The sequence below is a fragment of the Coffea arabica genome, chromosome 2c (assembly GCF_036785885.1).
Source record: "Coffea arabica cultivar ET-39 chromosome 2c, Coffea Arabica ET-39 HiFi, whole genome shotgun sequence".
In the NCBI taxonomy this organism is placed as follows: domain Eukaryota; kingdom Viridiplantae; phylum Streptophyta; class Magnoliopsida; order Gentianales; family Rubiaceae; genus Coffea; species Coffea arabica.
This window is the reverse complement of record NC_092312.1, coordinates 20,018,460-20,040,657: the sequence shown is the minus strand read 5'-3', so window position 1 is coordinate 20,040,657 and position 22,198 is coordinate 20,018,460. Positions and strand designations below refer to the sequence as shown.

At 36.6% G+C, this 22,198-nt stretch overlaps 5 protein-coding genes across 7 annotated transcripts; 2 read left to right on the top strand and 3 right to left on the bottom strand.

The window, feature by feature from the left end:
- Window positions 1-109: 109 nt before the first annotated feature.
- On the bottom strand, window positions 110-4,055 carry LOC113726701 (WAT1-related protein At1g68170). Its single transcript, XM_027250561.2, has 7 exons — window positions 3,649-4,055; window positions 2,976-3,038; window positions 1,842-1,958; window positions 1,453-1,702; window positions 1,170-1,328; window positions 902-1,053; window positions 110-604 (listed from the first exon to the last, which is right to left on the bottom strand). Exons 1-7 carry the CDS (start codon window positions 3,840-3,842, stop codon window positions 370-372), a joined length of 1,170 nt encoding a protein of 389 aa, XP_027106362.1. The 5' UTR covers window positions 3,843-4,055; the 3' UTR covers window positions 110-369.
- Window positions 4,056-5,519: 1,464 nt separating this feature from the next.
- On the top strand, window positions 5,520-6,594 carry LOC113722628 (uncharacterized). The gene is made up of 2 exons (XM_027245906.2): window positions 5,520-5,956; window positions 6,150-6,594. Exons 1-2 carry the CDS (start codon window positions 5,807-5,809, stop codon window positions 6,366-6,368), a joined length of 369 nt encoding a protein of 122 aa, XP_027101707.1. The 5' UTR covers window positions 5,520-5,806; the 3' UTR covers window positions 6,369-6,594.
- A 706-nt stretch (window positions 6,595-7,300) lies between these two features.
- Window positions 7,301-12,731, bottom strand: LOC113722615 (uncharacterized). 3 transcript variants are annotated; one of them, XM_027245893.2, is made up of 3 exons: window positions 9,077-12,731; window positions 7,655-8,754; window positions 7,301-7,539 (listed from the first exon to the last, which is right to left on the bottom strand). In XM_027245893.2, exons 2-3 carry the CDS (start codon window positions 8,739-8,741, stop codon window positions 7,529-7,531), a joined length of 1,098 nt encoding a protein of 365 aa, XP_027101694.1. In that variant the 5' UTR covers window positions 8,742-8,754; window positions 9,077-12,731; the 3' UTR covers window positions 7,301-7,528. The 3 variants fall into 3 exon arrangements, with proteins under 3 accessions (XP_027101694.1, XP_071931166.1, XP_027101700.1); XM_072075065.1 differs by having other exon boundaries at window positions 7,301-8,754; window positions 9,077-9,151; window positions 10,623-12,731; XM_027245899.2 differs by having other exon boundaries at window positions 7,301-8,787.
- Window positions 12,732-12,886: 155 nt separating this feature from the next.
- On the bottom strand, window positions 12,887-16,037 carry LOC113726697 (actin-7). Its single transcript, XM_027250559.2, has 5 exons — window positions 15,886-16,037; window positions 14,902-14,971; window positions 14,194-14,587; window positions 13,363-13,976; window positions 12,887-13,261 (listed from the first exon to the last, which is right to left on the bottom strand). Exons 2-5 carry the CDS (start codon window positions 14,959-14,961, stop codon window positions 13,196-13,198), a joined length of 1,134 nt encoding a protein of 377 aa, XP_027106360.1. The 5' UTR covers window positions 14,962-14,971; window positions 15,886-16,037; the 3' UTR covers window positions 12,887-13,195.
- A 2,454-nt stretch (window positions 16,038-18,491) lies between these two features.
- On the top strand, window positions 18,492-21,856 carry LOC113726696 (cytochrome b-c1 complex subunit 6-1, mitochondrial-like). The gene is made up of 5 exons (XM_027250558.2): window positions 18,492-18,629; window positions 18,800-18,847; window positions 19,553-19,637; window positions 21,435-21,524; window positions 21,624-21,856. Coding segments are annotated over exons 2-5 (210 nt in total). The 5' UTR covers window positions 18,492-18,629; window positions 18,800-18,845; the 3' UTR covers window positions 21,657-21,856.
- The last annotated feature ends 342 nt before the right edge of the window (window positions 21,857-22,198 follow it).

Sequence of the window (22,198 nt, the reverse complement as noted above, 5' to 3'; positions counted from 1 at the left end):
TTCCCACATAAATAGGTCAATCTTTAGTCCAAATATCATTTCTGTTCATCGTTTCAATTATTTAACACAAAAGTTCATCTATAGGCAGGAAATGATTTCTCCCACAACGTCAGTTGAAGTGGAGATTAAATTAATAGACAAAATCTCAAATTTGAGAGAAAATAATTGGTCACAGCATATAACAACAAAATTGTTTCCCCTGCGTAGCTAGTGTACAACAGGCAAAAATCAAATGTAACAGTCCCCCAGACGATTTGAAACCCCTAAAAAAGATAACCCCCAACAGTTCATTAACCTTTTTTTTTATTAGGTTTTTTTTCTCCCTTTTTCACATTTTAAATCTAGGACTATATAATGACCAACAATCATCTACTTCTTCGGGATAGTAACAGTAATCTCGATTTGGTCTGCATGACTTTCAATACTGACGTTCTTCTGTTCTTGCACCAACTGATCGTTATTCCTGTCACTGCTTTTCTCTCTTTCTTGATCCTCAATGCTCGTGTCCTCTTCTGGCACCGGTTGAGTAATCTTTTTAATCTCTTTGCTTTTTCCCCACGAGACAACAAATAACGCAGCAATTATGAGGATGCCTCCAAGCAAGCTGTAGCACACAAAAGTGTTAGTAGAACTAGTTATATAGAATCCCGCGACTAAGACACGTAAAATTTCATAAAACTGCTCTTCCGGGAAAAATGAATATTGGAGTTGATGATCTTGCATGGTGGCAATTCAGCATTTCTATTTTTCTTTCTTGAAAACATAGTAGTGGCAACCTTAGCCACCATCAAGCATATACATATAAACTATATATATGTATATATTTGGCAATTGACATTGAGGTGGATACAGTACATGATAAAGAAGAAAGTTGGCACATTTTTGTGTGTGACAAACGTACCTTCCCAAGTACAGCTTCTCATCCAGTACAAGTGATCCGACTATTGCAACAAATATAAGCAGCAGTGGGTTGAAAACTGACGCAAACACTGGACCTCTCATTCCTACAACTTGAGCAATCACTACGAACATGATTCCTGAGCCCACAATCCCCTGCAAATTAAGCAGCACGAAGCATGTGATCATATGATTGCATGTTAAACGAACAGAAAACTTCAATATTTTGCCAGAAATAGTTGATGTTCAATTTTGTCTTAGTATTGACCTACCGCATATGCTACTGTTAGGAGCCTAATATCCCATCCTAACTTCCATTGACTCCAGTCTCGCTGCATGCAAAGTGCAGAAACAGTACCTAAAAGTGATGCAAAGAAAACCACGAGTGCCGTAAATGATTGAGGACATGGGTACACTGCAGCTGCCTTGGCCTTTTTCAAGAAACAGAATATGAAACGCAGAAAGTCAATTACAAAATCAAAATTGTAGTATATTGCAAGAATTAAAGAAGCGGTAATAATTGATCTTAGTTACAGTTAATTTTCTCGAGCTCACCTGAATAATCAACCAGAGGGAGTAGAAGACACAACTGACTATTGCCAGGATAACACCAAGTGCGAGGTTACCACTTTCAGCAGCATGGGATGGATGATGACTAGTTATTTTCATAAGGTTAAAGTTTGTTTCCCAAATTGTGATATTCGGGCCTTTATAGAATGTAAACAACATTGCTCCGCCAATGCCCATCAATGTTCCCAACACCTTTGCTTTACCTGCCAGTGTATGCCACCCTAAATTTTCCAACCTGAAATGTAGGAAAAGTTAATCTCAATGAAACCACAAATCAGGATGGAAATTGTTCCAGCTACAATTAGAAGTCAAAAAATCAAGTCAAGAAATGAATAAAAAGAATCTATAATCATAGCGACTCGAGAGGCACATACCTCAAACAAACGGCTACTATAAAGGTAATACCAGGTATCAGATTGACCATAGCTGCAGCAAATGTTGCAGACGTAAGTACCAAGCTTTCTAACATCAGATTCTGCCCCAGTGCGCCACTGCAGCAAACAAAACCAAACAATTTTAGTGGATAGACGAAAAAGGAAACATATCACTAATGGTTTTTTTTAAAAAAAATTATTTGGGGTGTTATAATTCGTTATTTTACAATCTAAATCTCTCATACAAATACATGAGAAATTCCATGATTTAGTGAATCTATACATTACCATATTAACTCAACCAGTGTTCAGTTCCAAAGCGGTATGCCTCTTGTACTTTCCACCAAATTAGTTACAAAAGTTAGAACTGTCAGAGATAAGACTAAGTATTCAGCTAGTGTAGAAACCATTGATGATATCGTAAGCGAATTAAACGATCCATGATAATAAATTCGAGTTCTAGCCTAAGAATTTCTAGTTCTAGTTTAAGCTACCAACAACAAGCCCTTTAGAGATTATCTCCACACCAACATTTTTGGAATAACTAACAATCTTGAGGCTATGACTATGAACAAGAACACTGAAGAGTGAATCTTTCTTATGAGGTATATGGTAAAAACTCTAACCCAATAAACAGAAGGGCAAATAATGCATGTAGGAATGGGAACCTGAAATTGAGTTGCATTGGTAATGTATGCTAGAATGAGCACCTGCACTGAGGTGTTGCATTGGTACGGTTGGCTAACTACAGTAGTATAGGTTGGTAGGTCCGTGCTTTTCATAGGAGTTTCCACGTGTTAAAAGAACACCATGAAGTAAAGCTTCCGAGTTGAAAACGAATAATTGTACTCCACAGAACATAGAACTATTTCTTTTGACAAAAAAAAAAACACAGAACTATTTCTTCTTCTTTCTTTCTTTCTTTCTTTTTTTTTTTTTTTTTTTTCTGGATACGATGGATCTATATTTATTCTATACTAGAAAAAAGGGATATCTAAAGAGGCCAACGGAAAAATTGATGGAAACTGAAACGTAAGGTTGAACCTTGACCTTCCATTCCACCAAGCCTTATAGACTTTAGTGGTGGCCATTGAGCCAAAATCATTGGTTGAACATAGAACTATTTCAACTTACCCAAATAACCCGCAAAGAAGCGCGAATAAGGACACTTTCCAGGTCAGTTTTGGCCTCTTTTTCCTGCAATATTCAGTACAGGATCAAGGTAGCCATATTAGAACTTTGTCATGATCGAGGTGTTTAATAGTAATATGTTGGACTTTGAGAATAAAGAAATTGGGAACTTCAATTTGAGAAACTAGACAAAAAAAAAATATATCTATACAGCACAATCCTCTAGCTCTAATTCGAAAACGAAAAATAAGGCCCCTTTTGAATTTGTTTTGAGAGAAAAGTTCGATTTCCCGAACAATTTTCAATTAGAACGGGAGTTGCTAAGTGCACCAAAAGTTGTTTCTGCAAAATATGGACACATAATTTGCTGAACATGTGAAAAAAGTTGATTTCTAACAATTTTGAACAAAAACCGTAGATTTGCAAAATATTAACAAAGGTTTCCACAAAACCCTCCAATGCTCCACGAGCCATGCAAGCAAACTTAAATGGTGGTGATGAACATTAAAAATCTTCATGAAGTTTTAACTCCAGAAAATCAGCATGACTGAACGGTATCAATCAAGAAATGATAGCATGAACTCCAGAATCTAATTCAGGTAAAACATATATAACACGTCAAAGAGAAGGAAAACTATATTAGTAAACATTAGCAGTTACAAATATGATTTCGGACCTTTCAAGAAAGAATGCAACGGGAACAATGAAAGCAGCGCCAAAAAGAAAACGATAAGCCACCAAAACCCTGAGATCCATCCCATCAGTGGCTGCGAGTTTATACATAATATTGATCCCTGAAAAAATTACCTGTACCACCACCATTAGGATTGTTGCCTTCAACCCGTCACCCACTTTGCTCATGGTTGCCATTCGAACCACTTTTTAGGGTTTGACAGGGTAGAGACGGAGTTGAAGAGGTGGAATTATGGGATGGGAACATATATGATACATATAATATAATAACAAGCTAGCAAATATGAAAGAAACCAAGATTGCACCGACATTTAACAAGGAGATGCAATTGCAATGGGACTGTGTTTTGATTAGGTTGCACATAGATATCCTCCTAGAACACGAGAGCTAGTCGGATACCTAATGGCATTGATGACGCAGGGGATGATGTATTTGATGATGTATGCGGTTTCATATATATATATATATATATATATATATATATACATATATATATATATATATATATATATATATAGGGTTAATTGGGGCCCAGTCCTTTTTTTTTTTTTTTTTTTTTTCCTATTCACTTACAGTCCTTCTACTGGACAACATTCCCCTCCCCAGGTCCATGTTAAATAGAAACTTTTCGGACATGGATTACAATCAATTAATTTTCTGCTATGCTTAATCATATCCCATAGCATGGGTTTTCTGTAAAGTCTCCTTCATTAATTGTTATAGGTAGCATTTTTCTCAAAAACTATACGGATTAAGAGTCTGTTCTAAACTGACTGATTTTAGCTTCTGCATTTGCAAAAAGTTATTTTGTCGTGTTCTTAATTGATTTAAAGATCTAATTTTAGATTTTTTTTTTTGTCTAAAAAAAGCTGAAAATCAGAAGCGGGTTTGGAGTTGCTTTTGGATTCTGATTATAGACTTTTTTTTTTTGTACAAATAAAAATACCCTCATAATTTTAGAATAATTACTAAAGTACCTACTACAAGTTAGATAACTTATTCTGCCATATGTCTCTCACCTGCAATGTAATTTACTCAATAGTCACAGCTAGTTTCTATAAGTAAAGTAATTAATTATTTAAAAAATTATTAAATCAGCACAAAATTATTAATTGATTTTTCAGCATTTCAAGAATCAATTACCTGTTCTAAGGACCATTTAGGCATTAATTTGCCAAAATCAGCTTTTTTAAGGACACCTATACATTCAGTAGAATGGCTTTTGTAACAACAAACGAGAACACATAAGTTCATTTTAGAAATGTGGCTTTCAAGAATCAATTCTACAAAATTAATTAGCTCGTTCAAAATCAGAAGCTGTTAAGAACAAGCACTAATTAAGTTTCATCCAATTCAATTTGGATTTGGCCTTCAAGACAGAAAAAATTCATCTATTTCCACAAACAAAAGATAACATCAAAGTGATGAAAACTAAAAGCAATTTTAACAACAACATGATTAAATTTGCCCAATATGTACATTGACTACTCCTACGTGTTGGCTATGGAGACTTGAAGCATTATTGTAACAGCACAGCAAATCCCTTTAAACGGTTAAAGGCTCGATCCTTCTTAAATTACAGAGTTCTTTTTATGGTTAGCTGTAGCAAACACTTGTGACCTTGGAGCCTTTACTTAATTATTATTTTGACCAGATTTTAGAGCTCACCTTGTACTATTTTAGTCGCTTTAACCAATTCCTGCACTTTATTAGGCATTCAGTCAAGTTTAAATGCTACACGAGGCCACTCGGATTTACGACCTCTATTTCATCGTACTGGAATTATAGCCTCAATACAATCGTATTTAATGGGCTTGTTTGATGGTTGTCGTTTAATAGCACATTTAGGCCAAATAAAAATTAGCTGTATTTGGCATGGCTCCCTGAAAATTTTCCTCACCGTGGATAGAATGTCGGAAACAGCAAATCGTGCCCCTATATAAACTCGAGTTTACCAATGATTCGATCACCGTGATTTGAGTAATCTCCTTTTCTCTCTTGAGTAACTTGCTCAATCTTTCTCTCCTCAAAGCCAAATTTGCGAGAGAAAGGTTTGCCTGCGCATCAAAGAAAGGGAGAGAGAGAGAGAGAGGAAGGGATTGCTTCTGCATCTGTCGTTGAAGAAATACTAGAAAAAAAAAATGGGTGCCTGTGCTAGCGTTCAAAAGGGCATGAAGGAAGAGGCTACAGCTCCACCACCGGAGCCAGCCAAGGAGGAGACCACCACCGAGGTGCCACAGGTCCCCGCCCTGGAAGAAAAGAAGGCTGAGGAAAGTGCTCCCGCAGAGGCAGTAAGTGAAAAGCAGCAATCTCTCACTAATTCTTTGTTCAACGAACGCATTATTACGTACAGGATTTAGATGCCCTCAGCATGTATTATGATCTAGCTACTTTGTAAATGCAAATGATATGATCCGAAAGTCTCTCTCTCTCTCTTTTTTTATTTTTTATTTTTTAATTTTACGTGTGTGTGTGTGTTGAAAGGCACCAGCCGAGCCATCCACGACAGAAAAGGCTGAAGAACCAAAAGCAGAAACCCCGGAAGAGCCGAAATCAGAAACACCTGAAGAACCAAAAGCAGAAAAAGCTGAAGAACCAAAAGCTGAGGCAGCAGAGGCCGTTCCTGAGAGCAAGCCGGCTGAGGAACCAGCCAAGGATACAAATGTTGCAGAAGAAACAAAAGAAGAAAGCAAAAAGGAATAGGATGGACGACGTTTTATAAATTCTAGCAACTCATGATATATTTTTCAATAATATTATCTATAGGGTGGGAACGGGGGATGCTGCTAGCACTAGCAGTGAAAAGAAATGCGGGATTTACCGGTGATTGATTTAAGTCGGTGAATATCTGTTTTTGGGAATGGGTGTGTACGAATTTCTTGTTTTTTGACAGTTGATAAATTATTAGAAGAAGTTCATTTCAGGTCAATGTCCTTTATTTTTCTTTTTCTCTCTGCTTCTTCTTCGTCTTTCTAGTATCGACTGCAAACTCGCTCTTTCCACTCTGAAAAAGATCTGCTGCAAACTACATACGCATAAGTCGGCCAGCTACACTACTATATAAGCATTCACATTTCTGGTCATCCGGTCGGACGGACAACTAATCAGATGCGAAATACGACCGAGTTTGAGCCTGAGTGCATGTGAATGTGTAAAAACGGGGGATTCAACAAAATCTAATTTCTATTACCCTTTCAGAAATACGTCCCGTAATGTACCAAAAGATAACACACACTCCTACGAACCAAGTTGTATATACCCAACAATAATATAGTTATCAAGATAGCTATTCAGTAATTACTACGGGCTAATTTTGACTTCTTCAATGCAGTGTCCTCCATAGCTACCGTGCCTTAGAGAATTAATCAGATAAAATTTCAGATTCCAAGAATTACGTATGAAACTGCATCCGTGGTGTCATTAACTCCAAAAAAAAAAATAGCGCACCAGTAATCGAGCACAGGAAACAATGGCGCTGAATGAAAAAACAATATGGTGACACGAGAATTGTGGAATAGGACACTGAGATGGAGAACCCAAAACTGCCAAATCACGACAGGAATTTTAAGATATAATCCACTTGAGGCAAATTTGTCTACACATAGCAACGCGAAATAGCAACGAGAAGCATGTAGTAGTGAAGCAAATATCTATAGAAATAGCAACGAGATAAAACCGGGTTTTTCCAATTCAAGTACAAGTTCAAGCTAGGAAATTACAGAAATCAATCCACGAAACATCAACTACAAAAAGAAAAAGGAGATACTGCTTAAACATCAGCAAGCCGGTTCCTTCAGAAACTTAACCTGGATAATGACTTTACAAAACTTGCCATCAGTTGCTGCATAAGACTTTCCAAATGCTCATTTGCTGCCTGTGAAATACATTCAACAAAACAACAAGATCAATTTCAATGATGATGCTACTATGCTTATTTGACGCCTGCATTATCTAGACAATATTGTATTGAGACAGTATTCAATCAGGACCTCTTTTCCAGTATTTCAGTTTAACAGCCAACCGTTGATTCTCAAGCCTCATAACCTGATTTTCCAGCCTCATCTTTTCCAACTTCAAGTCCTGTTGTTGGGTGTCCCTGAGAAACTTCTCCAGATCGAGTCTCTGCTCCTGTATTTGCAATTTCTGCTCCTCCAAGTGCAGTAAGCGAGATGTCATCCAATCATCCTGAGACCGGTCTCCCTCACCACCCTCGTTCGTAAGAGAAATCGGATCAGTCTGCTCGTTTGATAGATGATATGCTGATTTTCTATTGCAATCAGAAGCACTCCTGAAACCTGAAACTCCAAAATCTTCAAGCTCTCTCCTTCTTTTTGCAGGCAGCTCATGACTCACATATTGAGAGAGCTTGCCTTTAGCTTTAAGAGCCACTTTAACTAAATGTTGGAGAGACTGATCATGAGGAAGAAAAAACCGATTCCCATTATAATATGAGCACATTTCTTTAAAGAACAACTGTTTGCTACTTAGAATCTTCATGACTTCTGCCACTACTTCTTTAGACAGATCCATTGAGTTCATAAGCTTCGGGTTCTCTACAACCTTACAAGCTGTACCTCTGCCTAGTAAATCATTCAGCCTTCTGTATTTTTTGCTCAAATCATAGAATTTATCCTCACATTGATGTGGTGTTACATGATAACCTCTTTGTACCATGACGTTTGAGATAGCTCTCCACTTGCCTGCCTTTGGGCAACTCACAAATCTAAAACGCTGAACTGCAACATCATCCTCTCCAGTGTAGGAAAGAGCAGTAATCAGAAGCTTTACCATATCATCTGTCCATTTTATCCGCTTGTGTGAAGTTTCTTTTACCCCTCCACCACCTTCAATTTCATTATCTGAACTTTGCACAACATTTAAATGTTCACCAGTACCAACAAAATTGTCTATTTTCTTACCCTCGTTATGTTCAGTCAATAGAAGAGGCTTATCAGGTCCTTGCACTCCAAAAGGCAACATATCCAGGAAAAACTTAGGAGGAAACACAAATCCATCATATGAAGGGTAGCTTTCTTGTTGACCATTGACTGGCTTCAGTAACCACTGTTTTTGCATGTTAAGTGTTTATCTGGCATCACATAAGCACAAGCCAATGAGTGTCCTATATCACATTAGAAAGAACATTCACATCATTTCACATGGAAATTCTACTTTGAAAATACAATTGGAGAAAAATCCCAAAGCAAGAAATTTTCCAAATTAAATGTCTCGTGTGCAAGATCATCCCCCACGGTTGTGTAAAACAGCTAAATAAAATTTTACAACAGTGAAAAGATATAGCACTTAAGATTATAATGAAAGACCTAGATTTTCATAGACACAAGCAAACATCTATGCTTGATTTCAAGATAAATGCTTGTGCTGATGAAAATGTATAGAAGAAAAAATACCTTGTTGGCAAGTTCTTCAACGAATTTGAGTCACAAATCGATTCGAAATCTATCTGATGAGGCCAAATAAATCTTCTGCATCATAGAGAGAGAGGAGATAGATGAAAGTGAGTGTTCAGAACATTTCATGTATTCACCTTGTTTTGAACGCCGTGGCGAAAAAGAAAAAAGAAAAAAAGGACGCCGTAAAAGTAGGAATTGTAAACAAGTGTCTTCCCATTTGACAACTGGCTAATGTTTCCGCAACCAGAAGTTCAAAATCATTTAATGACTTTGAGATCACTGTAACTCTCAATTTGTGACATCAGTTCCCTTTTAGAAATGTCTATATTGAGATATAATCATAATTACTTCACATACAATCTGAATTAAGATTAGGAGCCTTTTTTTATCGGGTGGGGGTGAGGAGGAAAGGGAGTATTTTGACATAAGGTTATTAATAAGTTAATCTAGTTGTTACCACAAGCACTTTCATTCCGGTAATCCTACTTTTATGTTTGAAATCCTGTTTACTTACTGAAAGCTACCATGTGAATTGTTAGCCAAGCGACTTTATTTGATCTGTTAGTGAGTACTAAATAATAAACTAGTATCAATATTTTGGTCTAAAAGCGTAGAAAACCAAGTACGACATATAAATTGTCCACTTATGCCAGGAGGCAGTCAGCAGGAACTCTTGGTTATTCAGGATCAGACAAAGCCTATACATCAGAATAAACAGCCAACTTGGATACTTATGAAATGAATTAAGGAGAACTGAACTTCTGATGTATCCACATAACAGAAGCATCATACAAGCTTCCATTAAACATCCAATAACAATAAATGTAGCACAAACAAATGGATTCATCAACGTGCAAATTGACCTATTGAAATAACATATAAAGAGAACATGTATTACTGGAACCATCCTTTCTGATAAAAAACAGGAGAGATCCAATTATTTGAAGACATCATTGAGTTTGTGCCAGTTACAAGAAAACTACAGTTTTGATTTTTATACCAGATGAAAGCAAACAACCATGGGAAGCAAGAAGAGCAAATCGCGTGACTGGACATAGGCATCCAGTTTCAGACTAATTTACAAAAGTACTTTGCGGGCAACTTTTTCCAGAAAACTCTCCAACTTATAAACCAATAGGCATGTTAAAATACCAAGAGACTGCATATGACCAATCTTAAGGGATTAAACTTAGCATGTTAATCTAGACAACAATCTATCATGTTTGCGAGTGTTAAATAGATTACTGCCATCAACAGGCACTCTATGCTGGTCCACACCTGCATTTTATCCTAAGCAATTAGAAGGCAGTGGCAATAAGAAATGCTTGAAGCCCCAATAGCTTTGCAATTTCAAGTTTTAATCCAATATCATTGGCTACAGTTATTTCTTTTTGACATTGCAAAGACTAGCAGATATTTAATACTAATTCTGTGTTATTTGTCATATTTTGTTAATCATGAGATATAAGAAGAATCTACTGTCAGGTCAAAAGGAACCCTTTAACCATGGTGAACAGACTAAAGGATATATGAGGAACCGTACTCAATGCTGGTTCTCACTGTTGTTTGATCCAATATGGTTTTCCAGGAAGAATATGCAACCAAACCAGATGAGAACCTTAAGCGATACAATCTATCCAGTGGCTCACATCCCTTAGCTGCACGAATGCTGAGAAGATTTATCAGCAACCTGCATGAGTTTCAAAGAGGCACAAAAGACTGAAGCATCATGCATAGACATGATAGCTAACATCACTTAAAGAAGCGGCCAAACTATTCATCCCGTAAACAGTGGCAGAAACCCCCTGTTACCATGTATAGCAATTTAGAATCATGCAAACTAGCAATCCAACTAAAAGCAAAATTAATCAAAACATGAGAGAACATCCACCCTTAATATTTCACAACCTATCTTAATGACCAGATTTCCAGAGAGATTAAACACTCATGAGTCGGGACAATACAATATACACCAAATACTAAATGTGTTGTTTTATATGGAAACAAGATATCCATCAAGGATAGAAACTGCCACACCACTAATATGTCTTCATAAATTCCATAAGAATTTTAGATGTGCATTCAGGGATACAAATATCTTAATAGCTCCATAGATTGTGCCAACCAAAAGAAATCAAAGGAAGACAAATTCAAATATGTCCAAAGAATACAATTCAGAGTCGACAGGATCAAACCCCAACAAAGACTTAGCCAAAAAACTGATGATTGGCTACTTACATTCAGCGTCTTTTACTAGCTTTATCCAATGACAACCATAATTCTGAAGCATAAATTTCCATCATTATCCTTTTCCAGATAAACATATTTAAACTATTTTCTGCCTCTCTTTTTCTGGGTGTGTTTGGATAGTAGATTATTTGGAATAATTTTTTTTTAAAAAAAATACTGTAGCACTATTTTGATGTGATGTATGTGAGATAAAAAGGTGTTTGGATAGAGTAAATCACTTAAATGCAAGCAAATTTGTTACTCCAGTTGGTATCGGCAAATAATGCCAAATAAACTTTAGAAAGTCGAGTACCTCTAGGGAAAAGGAGCCTCTACAACTATTTTTGGAAAAAAAAATAAAAATGAGATTGAATTGGACAGTGAAATGCAAGTTTCGATAATCAAGATTCTTTTCCTTCTTTGTTTTTTGCATCTTGTTGAAAGAGAACCTATTAAAAGACAAAAGGCAGTGATAAATTCAAGTGACAATAACATTACTACCTATTGTATGGATATTTAGCAATCAATTTAGACATGCTTTAAATCAAAACACAAAGTTCCCAAGATTTTTAATTGATGATGCTGTTAAGCTACCAAATTGTAGCTAATATCAACAATCGACTGACATAAAGGAGAAAAGAAGGTAGTTCGATGCAAAGGATACATGCGTTGTGACTGAGCTCAACAGCTGAAGATAACACCAGAAGAGAAAAGAACAAAGCATGGTGAGCTGGCGAGACATGATGTTTAAAGATATAGCAGAAACATGAAAAGCTTACATACCTCCCGCTTTCTCTTCCCAAGAAATGAAGAAGGGAGAAAGACGACATGCGTTGTAGTAAACATAGAACATTGTAGAAATCACAACTGGTAAAAAGATCCCACTGCTTCAAGAGTAGCATCAATCACATTGAACATATATTCATTGAACACTCAATTCACAAGGTTTTAGCGCTAAAAAGTGACAAATACTATAACAGCAAGCAGATTACTCAAAAACAGCCAAACGGACCCAGAAGTTCAAGGCATATCTTGATGCAATGTCAATTCTGCCTTATTGCTTAAGATGGGCAATGATTTTCCACGTTGTTTTAATAAAAATCAGGTTAAAAAATATAGATGAAGTATTATAATAACTGGAAGGTCTGAAACCCCATCCATACATATCATACCATCAAGTACCACGTCCTTAACCATGGATTATCCCCGAGAGAAGGCAAAATTTTCAGCTCTTCTGCGTTGCTGTTCAAGTGTCACAAAGACATGCTGAACAGGTTTTTGCTAAGGAAGGTTTCTGAAGCTTCATAATAACAAAGCCAACTTTATCTTTTGCAAATCAAGTAAAAGAGAGAAAAAGGGGGAAAAATGCATTAGCCATCACTGCAGCTAGGGCTAATTGACATTAGTACCAATGGGGGCTAGTATCTGCCATGAGTGATTGACAAACCATAGTTGCTGGTAGAAACAGTTCAAGCCCTAAAATAAATTAACTGGTGATGAAAAGAATGAGCTCCAACATCATTTTAGAACAGACGAAAAAAGCCTGGCAGAATTTTCCTCAAGTTTAAAACACAGCAATTTGGGACTAACATCAATATAGTCGTAGGAAATATATTGACAAATAGCAACCCACTATTCAAGAAAAATAGTGAAACAGAGAATTGAAATTTTCCGATGTACCAACTTCAAATCAGCTAAACCACAGTAACTAAGACAAAACAAAAGCAAAAAAAATCTAGTCCTGAAGCACCCTTCTACTACATATATTGCTTGGCACCAAGTCGAGGTTCATTTTCTGTTCTAAAGTGTTCCATTACAAAGGAACAGACTTCAATATTCAGCTAAACCAAAGTAATGATGCAAACACCATGTATCTCTTCCTCTAACTCAGAAGCACTTCCTATGGACCACTGCTGGACCAGATTCATCGTATTCGCTCTTAGTTATCCACATCTGCAACATTTAAATGATACATGTAATCCATACAACAGCCATCTAAACTAACAAAATGATGAAGAACATATTGTCCAAAAACTCAGAAAATCTTAGCGTACCTGCTGGAAGGTGCTTAGAGATGCTAATATCGACCCACCAATCCAGACACTATATTTTCGTTCAGGAGGAGCCACAACCTTTATCTTCATGCTACTGGGAGCAAGAGCAATTAGTTCCTTACTCATGCGGTCAGCAATTCCTGGGAACATCGTTGATCCACCACTCAGCACAACATTCCCATACAGATCCTTCCTGATATCAACATCACACTTCATAATGGATCTGTAAGTTGTTTCATGGATGCCAGCAACCTCATTTCCAATTAATGCTGGCTGGAATAGAACTTCTGGGCAACGAAACCTCTCTGATCCAATTGTAATCACTTGCCCATCTGGTAACTCATAGTTTTTCTCAAGTGTAGAGCTGCTTTTGGCAGTCTCCAGCTCTTGCTCATAATCATAGGCAACATAAGCAAGTTTTTCTTTCACATCGCGAACAATTTCTTGTTCAGCAGCCGTTGTGAAGACATACCCCCTCTCAGTCAAAATGGTCCTCAAATACTCCGTTAAATCACGACCAGCAAGGTCCAGCCGCAGGATTGCATGGGGCAGTGCATAACCCTCATATATTGGAACCGTGTGGCTAACACCATCACCAGAATCCATGACAATGCCTGCACAGAAAACAAAATTATGCACCAAGGACCAAAAAGAGAATGTAGACTGAATGAAAAATGACAAACTAGAAGTCATGTCCACCTTGCTTCCCAAGCAAATAAAGATATTTTATAATTGACATCTATTTGGGGATCATTCCCAAGTTTTAACCACAACCAGAATGACAGAATACAAAACCAAGTTAAAAGAAAAAAAAATTGTTCATCCACAAACCTGTTGTACGACCGCTGGCATAAAGAGACAAGACAGCCTGGATAGCTACATACATGGCAGGGACATTGAAGGTTTCAAACATAATCTGGGTCATTTTCTCCCTGTTAGCCTTGGGGTTTAACGGTGCTTCAGTCAATAGTACAGGGTGCTCATCCGGAGCAATGCGAAGCTCATTATAGAAAGTGTGATGCCAAATTTTCTCCATGTCATCCCAATTACTTACTATACCATGCTCAATGGGGTATTTCAAAGTAAGCATTCCTCTTTTTGACTGAGCTTCATCACCTATGTAAGAATCTTTCTGACCCATCCCTACCATCACAGCAGTGTGTTTAGGTCGGCCAATCATACTTGGAAACACAGCCCTAGGAGCATCATCACCAGCAAATCCAGCCTGAGAATTCCAAGGGAAAAAAGGTAGAAGTTGCAACTGTCAATAGTACAGATTATGCTAGTGCAACTAGAAGAGAGGCATATAAGTAACAGAAGCTTAAATCTTTTACTCCAGTCATAAGATGTAAGAGAGACACTCCACATGGACATGTGAGTCATCAGCAAATGGAATTATGTCCACAAACTTATCAGATCTTTTTATTACCATCATGCATCCTAGACATGGTCTCAAGTGCAATAAACCCTTTCCCACTGCCCACCCAACCCCTCCAGGAAGAAATTGGGATACGAAGTGTAACAGCTTGGCTTACTAACCTTAACCATTCCAGTTCCATTATCACAGACAATTGGTTGAATTTCTTCCACATCAGCCATCTTTGACAACCTTAAAAAGGGAAGACATACAGTGTAAGCCACTCAAGGATTAGATGAGCATAGCCACATGATACAGACAACAATTCCAACAGTAAAAGCTGAAAGGCAACAGTCAAGGATAGCATCTGGCAACAGAAATTATATCGTCTCCAGTCTCCCTATCAGTCAACTTTTTTCCAACAGTAACAGGAAGGAAGAAAATAGGACTGTCGCCTTCAAATTAACAAAGCAATCTCACGTCATTTTGTATAAAGCATGCGGAACTCTTTAACGCATTTAAGTTCCTACTATTATCTTCCCTAAAGTTACACCCCAAAACACACACACACAGAGGAACCGTAAAAAAGAAGATCCAGATCAACAAGTAATTATCCACAAGACCTTCATAGGGTGAAACATGCATTACAAAACATAATACCATAAAATTTTGAAAATGCAAATAAAACATCCTCATTCTACACCACAAAAACTAAACAAGAACAGGTACCGTAAAAAAAAAAAAAATTTAACATCAACGAAAATTATAAATATGAAATGCGAACAAGAAAACGAGATCACGTGTTATTCCTCGTACTTCATTCATTTCAATTTATTTACACAGTAACAAAGAACACGTGAGTAATATCTTACGAAAAAAACATCGTCCGTCGCTACTGTTATACAACCAAAAAGAATCGACGGAAAGAACACAAAAATCACCCTATCACAACGTACATAGTTAAGCATATAAAAAATTATTTAATACAGAAAACATGGATGGTTATTTCACTGAAACGCTAAATTAGACAGTAAAAACTGATAACTACGCGAAGTAACGTAAAATCACAAAACCACAAAACGAGTCTAAATCAACCGAAAATAGAGAATAAGATATGATATCCATAATAGGAACTAAATGAGAAAAAATGAATCAGAAAGTCGAACCAGTTTTGAGTGGAGATAACGAAGAAGGCAATGGAGTCAAGGAGAGAGCACAGAGTTGATGGAGGGAGCAAGGGTTTTCGGTGGCAGAGAGAGAGAGAGAGAGAGAGAGAGGGATGAGCAAGAAAAACGTCAAACCTGTCGTCGTGTTGAGTCGCTATATATAGCTATTGCGGTCCATTAGTCCATGAACGCTACTTGCGTGGTCTTAACTGAAGAATTTAGTCAATGTGCGTTTGCCGAATGCAAATGTTTTCTGTTTCAATATTTTAATTTAGCAATTTTGCATGACATAAAAAATTTAAGAAAATTGTAATGAGAGCTTAGACTAAGGTGAAAGCAGTCCTCCCTCTAGAGAAGAGAGTCTATAGAATTAGAAGCTCAAAAAAAAAAAAAAAAAAAATCGAGAGAGTATTGCATATATAGATATATAAATGTAATTACACTATCAATCGTGTTCCATTGTATTGTAAAGATTGAATTTTAAACCATATTAATGTTCAAGATTTTATCTTAACTCTGATAAGGTAGAAAAACAAAAATCAGTTCATAAACATTTTATTAGTCCATAATGTAGTTCTAAGAAATACTAACAGGGAGAGTGACAAACAGACCTGATGCTAATATTGGTGCATTTGCTGGCAGGAGAAAAAATGGCATTTGCAGCAGACCGAGCAAACACAAGATCAAATACACACACATATGTATATGTATATATAAAAATGTAATTACACTCTCAATCGTATTCGTCTACATCATAAAGATAAAATTTTTAAACTACTGTTCAATATTTATCCTTATTTTGATAAAGGTCGAGAAAGAAAATATTCATTAGGTTATGAACTTAACGTTTTATTAGCTCACAAAGTAGTTACTTCTAAGAAACAACAAGAAGAATGTTAGTAGTTTTTTATGAAACAACAAGAAGAAGTGCGTCAAACAGGCCTAACGCTATTTGGCGCGTTTGGTGCCAAGAGCAAGAAGAAAAATGGCATTTGCGTCAAACCAAACAGACCTTACTGAAAGTTCGAAACAACAATTGCCCGAGATCGCCCCGCGACTACTTGGTTCCAAGTTCGAGTCTCTGCTCTGCTGAATTCCTCCCGTGCATTTATCGTGCTAGGATCGGGTTGGGGCGCCGGGCCCGAAATACAGGAGATTAGTCGGACCTCCTAAAAATTGGTCCGGACACTCCTATGCCTGTCGGGAGAAAAAAAAAATGCCCGAGATCAGCTGGGTAGCCTGGACGTTAGTCACTTTTCGCGGGGTCCGCAATTGCAAACAACGCTTGGTCTCTTCACTTTTGAATTTCCACGTCAGATCGATGCTAATTTGAGAACTGAACCGTCTGGGAGCGAGCCTTGGCGGCCAAAGCGGGCGGGCGGTTGGCTAATCCTTAGCCGACTATGTCTTCTGCACTGAAAAAGGTTTTGTTTTGGTTTGATAATGCTTTGGAGTTATTTTTTTTTTTTTGTCAAAAATGCTTTGGAGTTATGGAATTTGCTTTTCAAATTTATCCCAATTTTTTTTTTTGGGATGTATTTTATGTGACAGAGAGAATTTTGTGATGTTCCTTAATTATACAGAGAGGGCAAAGTTAATGTATTTACATATTAGTTCTCAAAATTTAGGAAAATTTACTTTTTCGGATAGAAAGAACTTATTGTTTAATTTCCAAAGGGGAATGATATCCCAAAACCACCCCACTTGGTAAATCGATAAAAAGAACTTAATTTTGATTGTTTCGAATAATAAGTTTCTCAAGAAATAGGAATAAAGAGAAGAAAAGGACCAAAAGTTTCAGTTGTTGTTATTATTAATATAAACAAGTCTACATCCTTAAAACATTCCTAGAGAAGCATACTCCCCTCAAATCATCACCAATAAGGTTTTACAAATATAGAGGTTTTCCCTAAGAATTAGTAGTATTCTTCCAATTCCAAAATGCAATTGGTAAGGAGTTTAAGATATAGTTTAATTGGTAAGATGGCATTAATTTGATATCATTAGATACCTAATCAAGATTGATACTTATCATCGATGAACTCTCTTTCCACTCATTCTCTCTTATTTTTGTAGAAAGGAAGGATAAATAAGGTGTATGAGCTCGAAAAAAAAAAATTAAGTGATAAACATAAAGATAAAGATGTCCCACTTTATAATCATCTTCTATTTATTTTTTCTTTCAGAGATGAAGAAATAAAAGGAATTTAACACTAAAAGAAAATGGAAAAGCACATTCACTCTTTTTTTTCCCCTTGGGTATAGCATTCAAGGCTGGTTTAATTTTGCGTCTTATATAAAAAGTACCCTTAAAAATATTTTTAAAATATACAAAATACAAAATTTCCTTTTATAAATTACACGTTTAACGGATATACCATACGAGTATGACAGGAGCAGGTGAAATTTAATGGACTCGTAGGCAAGGGTCAAAAGCAGAGCCCGGGCATTTTCCCAATCCAAAGGGAATTTTAATTGGGAGTCGCCGGCTCGATGTATCAGCCTAAAGGGTGTAGTTGACACATATGTGAAATTTCAGGGTATCTGATGATAATTACACCTTTTTGAATAGCTTCTTGTAATTTCGACATCCTAACAAAACGCACAACCCTACGCGCCCGATGCACTAAATTAGCTGAGGCAGCAATTTCACAAATTCCTCTCCCTGCCACTTCCAGCAGCCTTCTCCCTCCCTCCCTCCCACAGTCCCACTCGACTTCAACGCATCAATCAAACCCAAACGTGTAAGTTTCCTGTTCTTTTTTCTAATTCGACCATAGATCTATCTCCCGATCATCATCTATTACTGCTGTCCATCTGCGAAACTTGGGTTTCCATTACGAAGTATGTACTGTAAAGATGCACGAATTCGCTAATTTTCAGATGGGATTTTTGAAATTCTGAATTTTTTCAGGTGACTACGCGGCATCCAGCTCATTGTCACTTGATTTGATCTGACCATGTGAGTATTTTCGATTTTTTTCAACTATTTTAGTGATCGGATTTGGTTTTACTTAATTGACGTTAATGTTGTTTAGACTTGCATACGCTATGTACTTTTTGGTAAGCAGGTTAGCTGTAAAACTAGAGATTGTTGGTTTAGTGATATGCTAGTTAAGCCAAAGTTGAGTTTTTCCCCCTTTTTCGCCCTATGCTTGAGTTTTTGAATTCTTTTATGGCTGCATTGTGGTTATGCAACAGGAAAATGCCAACTTGACAAATAACTGTTGACTAGTATACAACTTGCGGGCTGAATTTTGGATTTGTATTCTTGCATGTAATTCATACGATAGGTGATCCCGATATTAGGGGGCGATGTATCACTAGTGAACTAACGTGAAGTTTTCTTCTTGTTGTGAAGGGTGATATGTAAAGCAAAATGGGTTCTATTTATGAACTATAAAGTGTTGTAATTTTTTTGCTTTTCTTAAGCAATAAGTGTTCAAAGTAATACAATGTCATGACTGTTTATGATAAAAATGCTGGGTGATTTATAGGTTGTGGCATAATAGCATGTGCACTACTACAGTGGAGTTCATGTTAATACTTCTAATCATATTAAACTTCTATACTTCCGTTAGATTCTGATTTCCTTATTCTCTGTTGAATCTTGTATGCATAAAAAATTACGCAGTCTTATGGTCTCCTGATCATGTTTTCTTATTAGGGCCGATGAGGAGCCAGTAGATCCAAAGAAACATATGGAAGACGTTTGCAAGGCCAAGTGCACTAGGGAATGGCGGGCATACGAGGTAATAGGCGATGATATGAGAGCCTTTTTTTTGCCTCTTTTGATATAATTTTTCCTTTCCTTTATGGATTTTTATTTTTGTTACTTGACCATTATCCTCTAGAAACTTCTCCTGTAATAGTACAAGCATGGCTGTTCTTGCTAAACTGAATGCTAGAATGAGTCTTACCTGGATGGAATATCTTGACTTTTCACATAGTTTTGTTCTGAAACTTGTGTTGAAATTTCTTGGGTTGTCTATGAGAGATTCTTTTCCCTGAATCCCGCCTTGTATAGAAACTTAGGTATCTAAATTTGTTTTGCTTGGATTTTTTAAACTCGACTCTTTTATGTTTGAGATTGTACTTGAGCGTTGTGCAACAATAAGTTGCTGAGCTTGTAATTGAGACACCAAGATTTGATTAACAGTTTTTAACATATTATTGTGGAGGTCATTTGCTCTCATCGTGCCACAAATTTTCTTTCCTCCCTCAACTACTAGGATTTATTTGGCTTGAGTTTCTGAATAGATATTAGTTTGCTGAACATAAGGGTACAGGAGTTGGATAACGAAGAACTGTTTGTTGTTCTTGTTGTCTGTTTTCTGGATACCAAAGTCTAAGTTACTGAGGTGATGAAGCAACTTTTATTTGTTTTCTTCGACAATGGTGAAATAGCAATTCCAATACTATCTTTAAACTGAAAGTGAAGACCCTGTTCACCTGGTGGTGTTTTTACTCTTTTACATATAAGCATTTTGGTAAAATTTTTAAGAATTATCTTGTGACAAAATTATATAAGAGGCTTGATCAACAAGCTGCAGGGCTCTAGGTTCTGCTTGACAGCCACACTCCAATTGGTTTTCTGTAGATAGTCCAGAGATGGCAGTAACCTGATAACTTTTTAGGGTGTGCCTTTGTCTTTTTTATTTGTACTTGCTGGTAACCTTCCCCTTTCTGCTTTTTAGGAGTATGAGGTGTTTACTCTCGTTTCATAGAGGACTTCAAGTTAAGAATGTTTCAGAGAATCGATTTTCTGGACTTCATTTTGTTCTGTGCACTGCGGAGTAATTCTGATTCTTTTAGTTCCACAGTGTTATGTGGCATCTTCCGCCTTCTACATGTTGTCACTTTGAGTTTAAAGTGTTCATATGTTTGTTATGGCTGATGTCCTATATCTGGAACAGTACTTTTGTTTGCTTGAGTATGTCTTGCCTCGGTCTTTCCTGCCTTTGGATTTGTGCAAGCTTTAACCGTAATGTTCTGACCTGAATGGTCTCCTGTTTTTACATTATGGATTGCATTTTACAGATTTCCCTTAAAACTAAGTTTCTTTTGTATAGCAGGAAATGTTATTTGCACTCCATATTTGTTATTTGTACTTCCACCATTTGTTATATCATATAGTCTAATAAATGAAAACTATATAATAAAAATGATAGTGGGAGTGCAAATAACAAAAAAAGGAGTGTAAATAACATTTCCCTTGTATAGCTTACAGATAAGATGAAATTATCTAAGTAACCCATGATGAGTGCTACCAATGGATGTTTGCCTTGATTACTGGGCTGTGGATGGATTTGCTATTTGCTGATAAAATACCACCATTTAGTTACTATAACAGCAGGTTTTTTTTTTCTTTTTAATAATTATTTATACAAGCTCAAAGCATGCTCTTTTCTTGCGATAAAATAGCTTGTTTCATTTTTAGTCGTTTAATTTCTTTTGGCATTAAGCTGTTTGTATCCTAGCAATGCTTAGGTTATGAAAATTCTTTCAATTGCAACGAGTAATATTCAAAGACATTCTATTTGTTACAGGACTGTGTTTTTAGAGTAAGAAAAGATGATACTGGGAACAAGCATTGCACTGGCCAATACTTTGATTATTGGCATTGTGTTGACAAATGCGTACGTTCCATTTCTTTCATATTTTCACATTTTATTGTATTGATGGACAAATTCTTTACCTTTTGACTGATTTGCCCCTCTAATTGTTTTGTCATGCAGGTTGCGCCCAAGTTATTTACTAAACTGAAATGAGAGATTTCCTCGGCAGTTTACATGCAGTGTTATCTTTTTTTTTTTTTTTTTTGGAAAGAAGACGGTATCCATTCTGTCTTTGCTACAAACTAGCAGTGATAGAAGTCTTTGGCTTTTGAGCTGTAGGATCTTGATTCGAACTAATAATGTGTGGTAAATCTTGAAGTTATCCACTTAACATGGCTATTTTGAATTTACAATTTTCAAATGTGTTGAATTCCACCCCTCTTCACGGACTACCGTTGAGAATAGGGTTGGTTAAATTATACTTTGCAGAGAGCAAGACTGATTAGAATCCGTGATGCTTCTCAGTAGGTGTCAGTGATGCTTCTCAATATCTTAGTAGATGTCGAATATATGTTCTTCTGGGGATTTAGCTTCAATAAACTTGTCTTGATTTACACACACTTCAAACATGCTGTCAAGAACAGCTTTTAAAGTGCTATTTTCTGATACATGTAAAAGAGAACCATTTAAGGCATCACCCAGTTTCTGTCCTTTAGATGCTTAAGTTTTAGCCAACAAGAGAAAGTGCAATCCAA

Coding starts and splice junctions, on each gene's coding strand:
- LOC113726697 (XM_027250559.2), bottom strand. CDS start 14,961: ATGGCTGATGTGGAAGAAATTCAACCAATTGTCTGTGATAATGGAACT. Junction 14,588..14,901: donor ATGGAACTGGAATGGTTAAG/GTTAGTAAGCCA, acceptor TGGAATTCTCAG/GCTGGATTTGCTGGTGATGA. Junction 13,262..13,362: donor CTCTAAGCACCTTCCAGCAG/GTACGCTAAGAT, acceptor TAAATGTTGCAG/ATGTGGATAACTAAGAGCGA.
- LOC113726701 (XM_027250561.2), bottom strand. CDS start 3,842: ATGGCAACCATGAGCAAAGTGGGTGACGGGTTGAAGGCAACAATCCTA. Junction 1,959..2,975: donor CTTCTTTGCGGGTTATTTGG/GTAAGTTGAAAT, acceptor TGTTTGCTGCAG/TGGCGCACTGGGGCAGAATC. Junction 1,703..1,841: donor ATAGTAGCCGTTTGTTTGAG/GTATGTGCCTCT, acceptor CCTACATTTCAG/GTTGGAAAATTTAGGGTGGC.
- LOC113722628 (XM_027245906.2), top strand. CDS start 5,807: ATGGGTGCCTGTGCTAGCGTTCAAAAGGGCATGAAGGAAGAGGCTACA. Junction 5,957..6,149: donor AAAGTGCTCCCGCAGAGGCA/GTAAGTGAAAAG, acceptor GTGTGTTGAAAG/GCACCAGCCGAGCCATCCAC.
- LOC113722615 (XM_027245899.2), bottom strand. CDS start 8,741: ATGCAAAAACAGTGGTTACTGAAGCCAGTCAATGGTCAACAAGAAAGC.
- LOC113726696 (XM_027250558.2), top strand. Junction 19,638..21,434: donor GGGAATGGCGGGCATACGAG/GTAATAGGCGAT, acceptor TATTTGTTACAG/GACTGTGTTTTTAGAGTAAG. Junction 21,525..21,623: donor GGCATTGTGTTGACAAATGC/GTACGTTCCATT, acceptor TTTGTCATGCAG/GTTGCGCCCAAGTTATTTAC.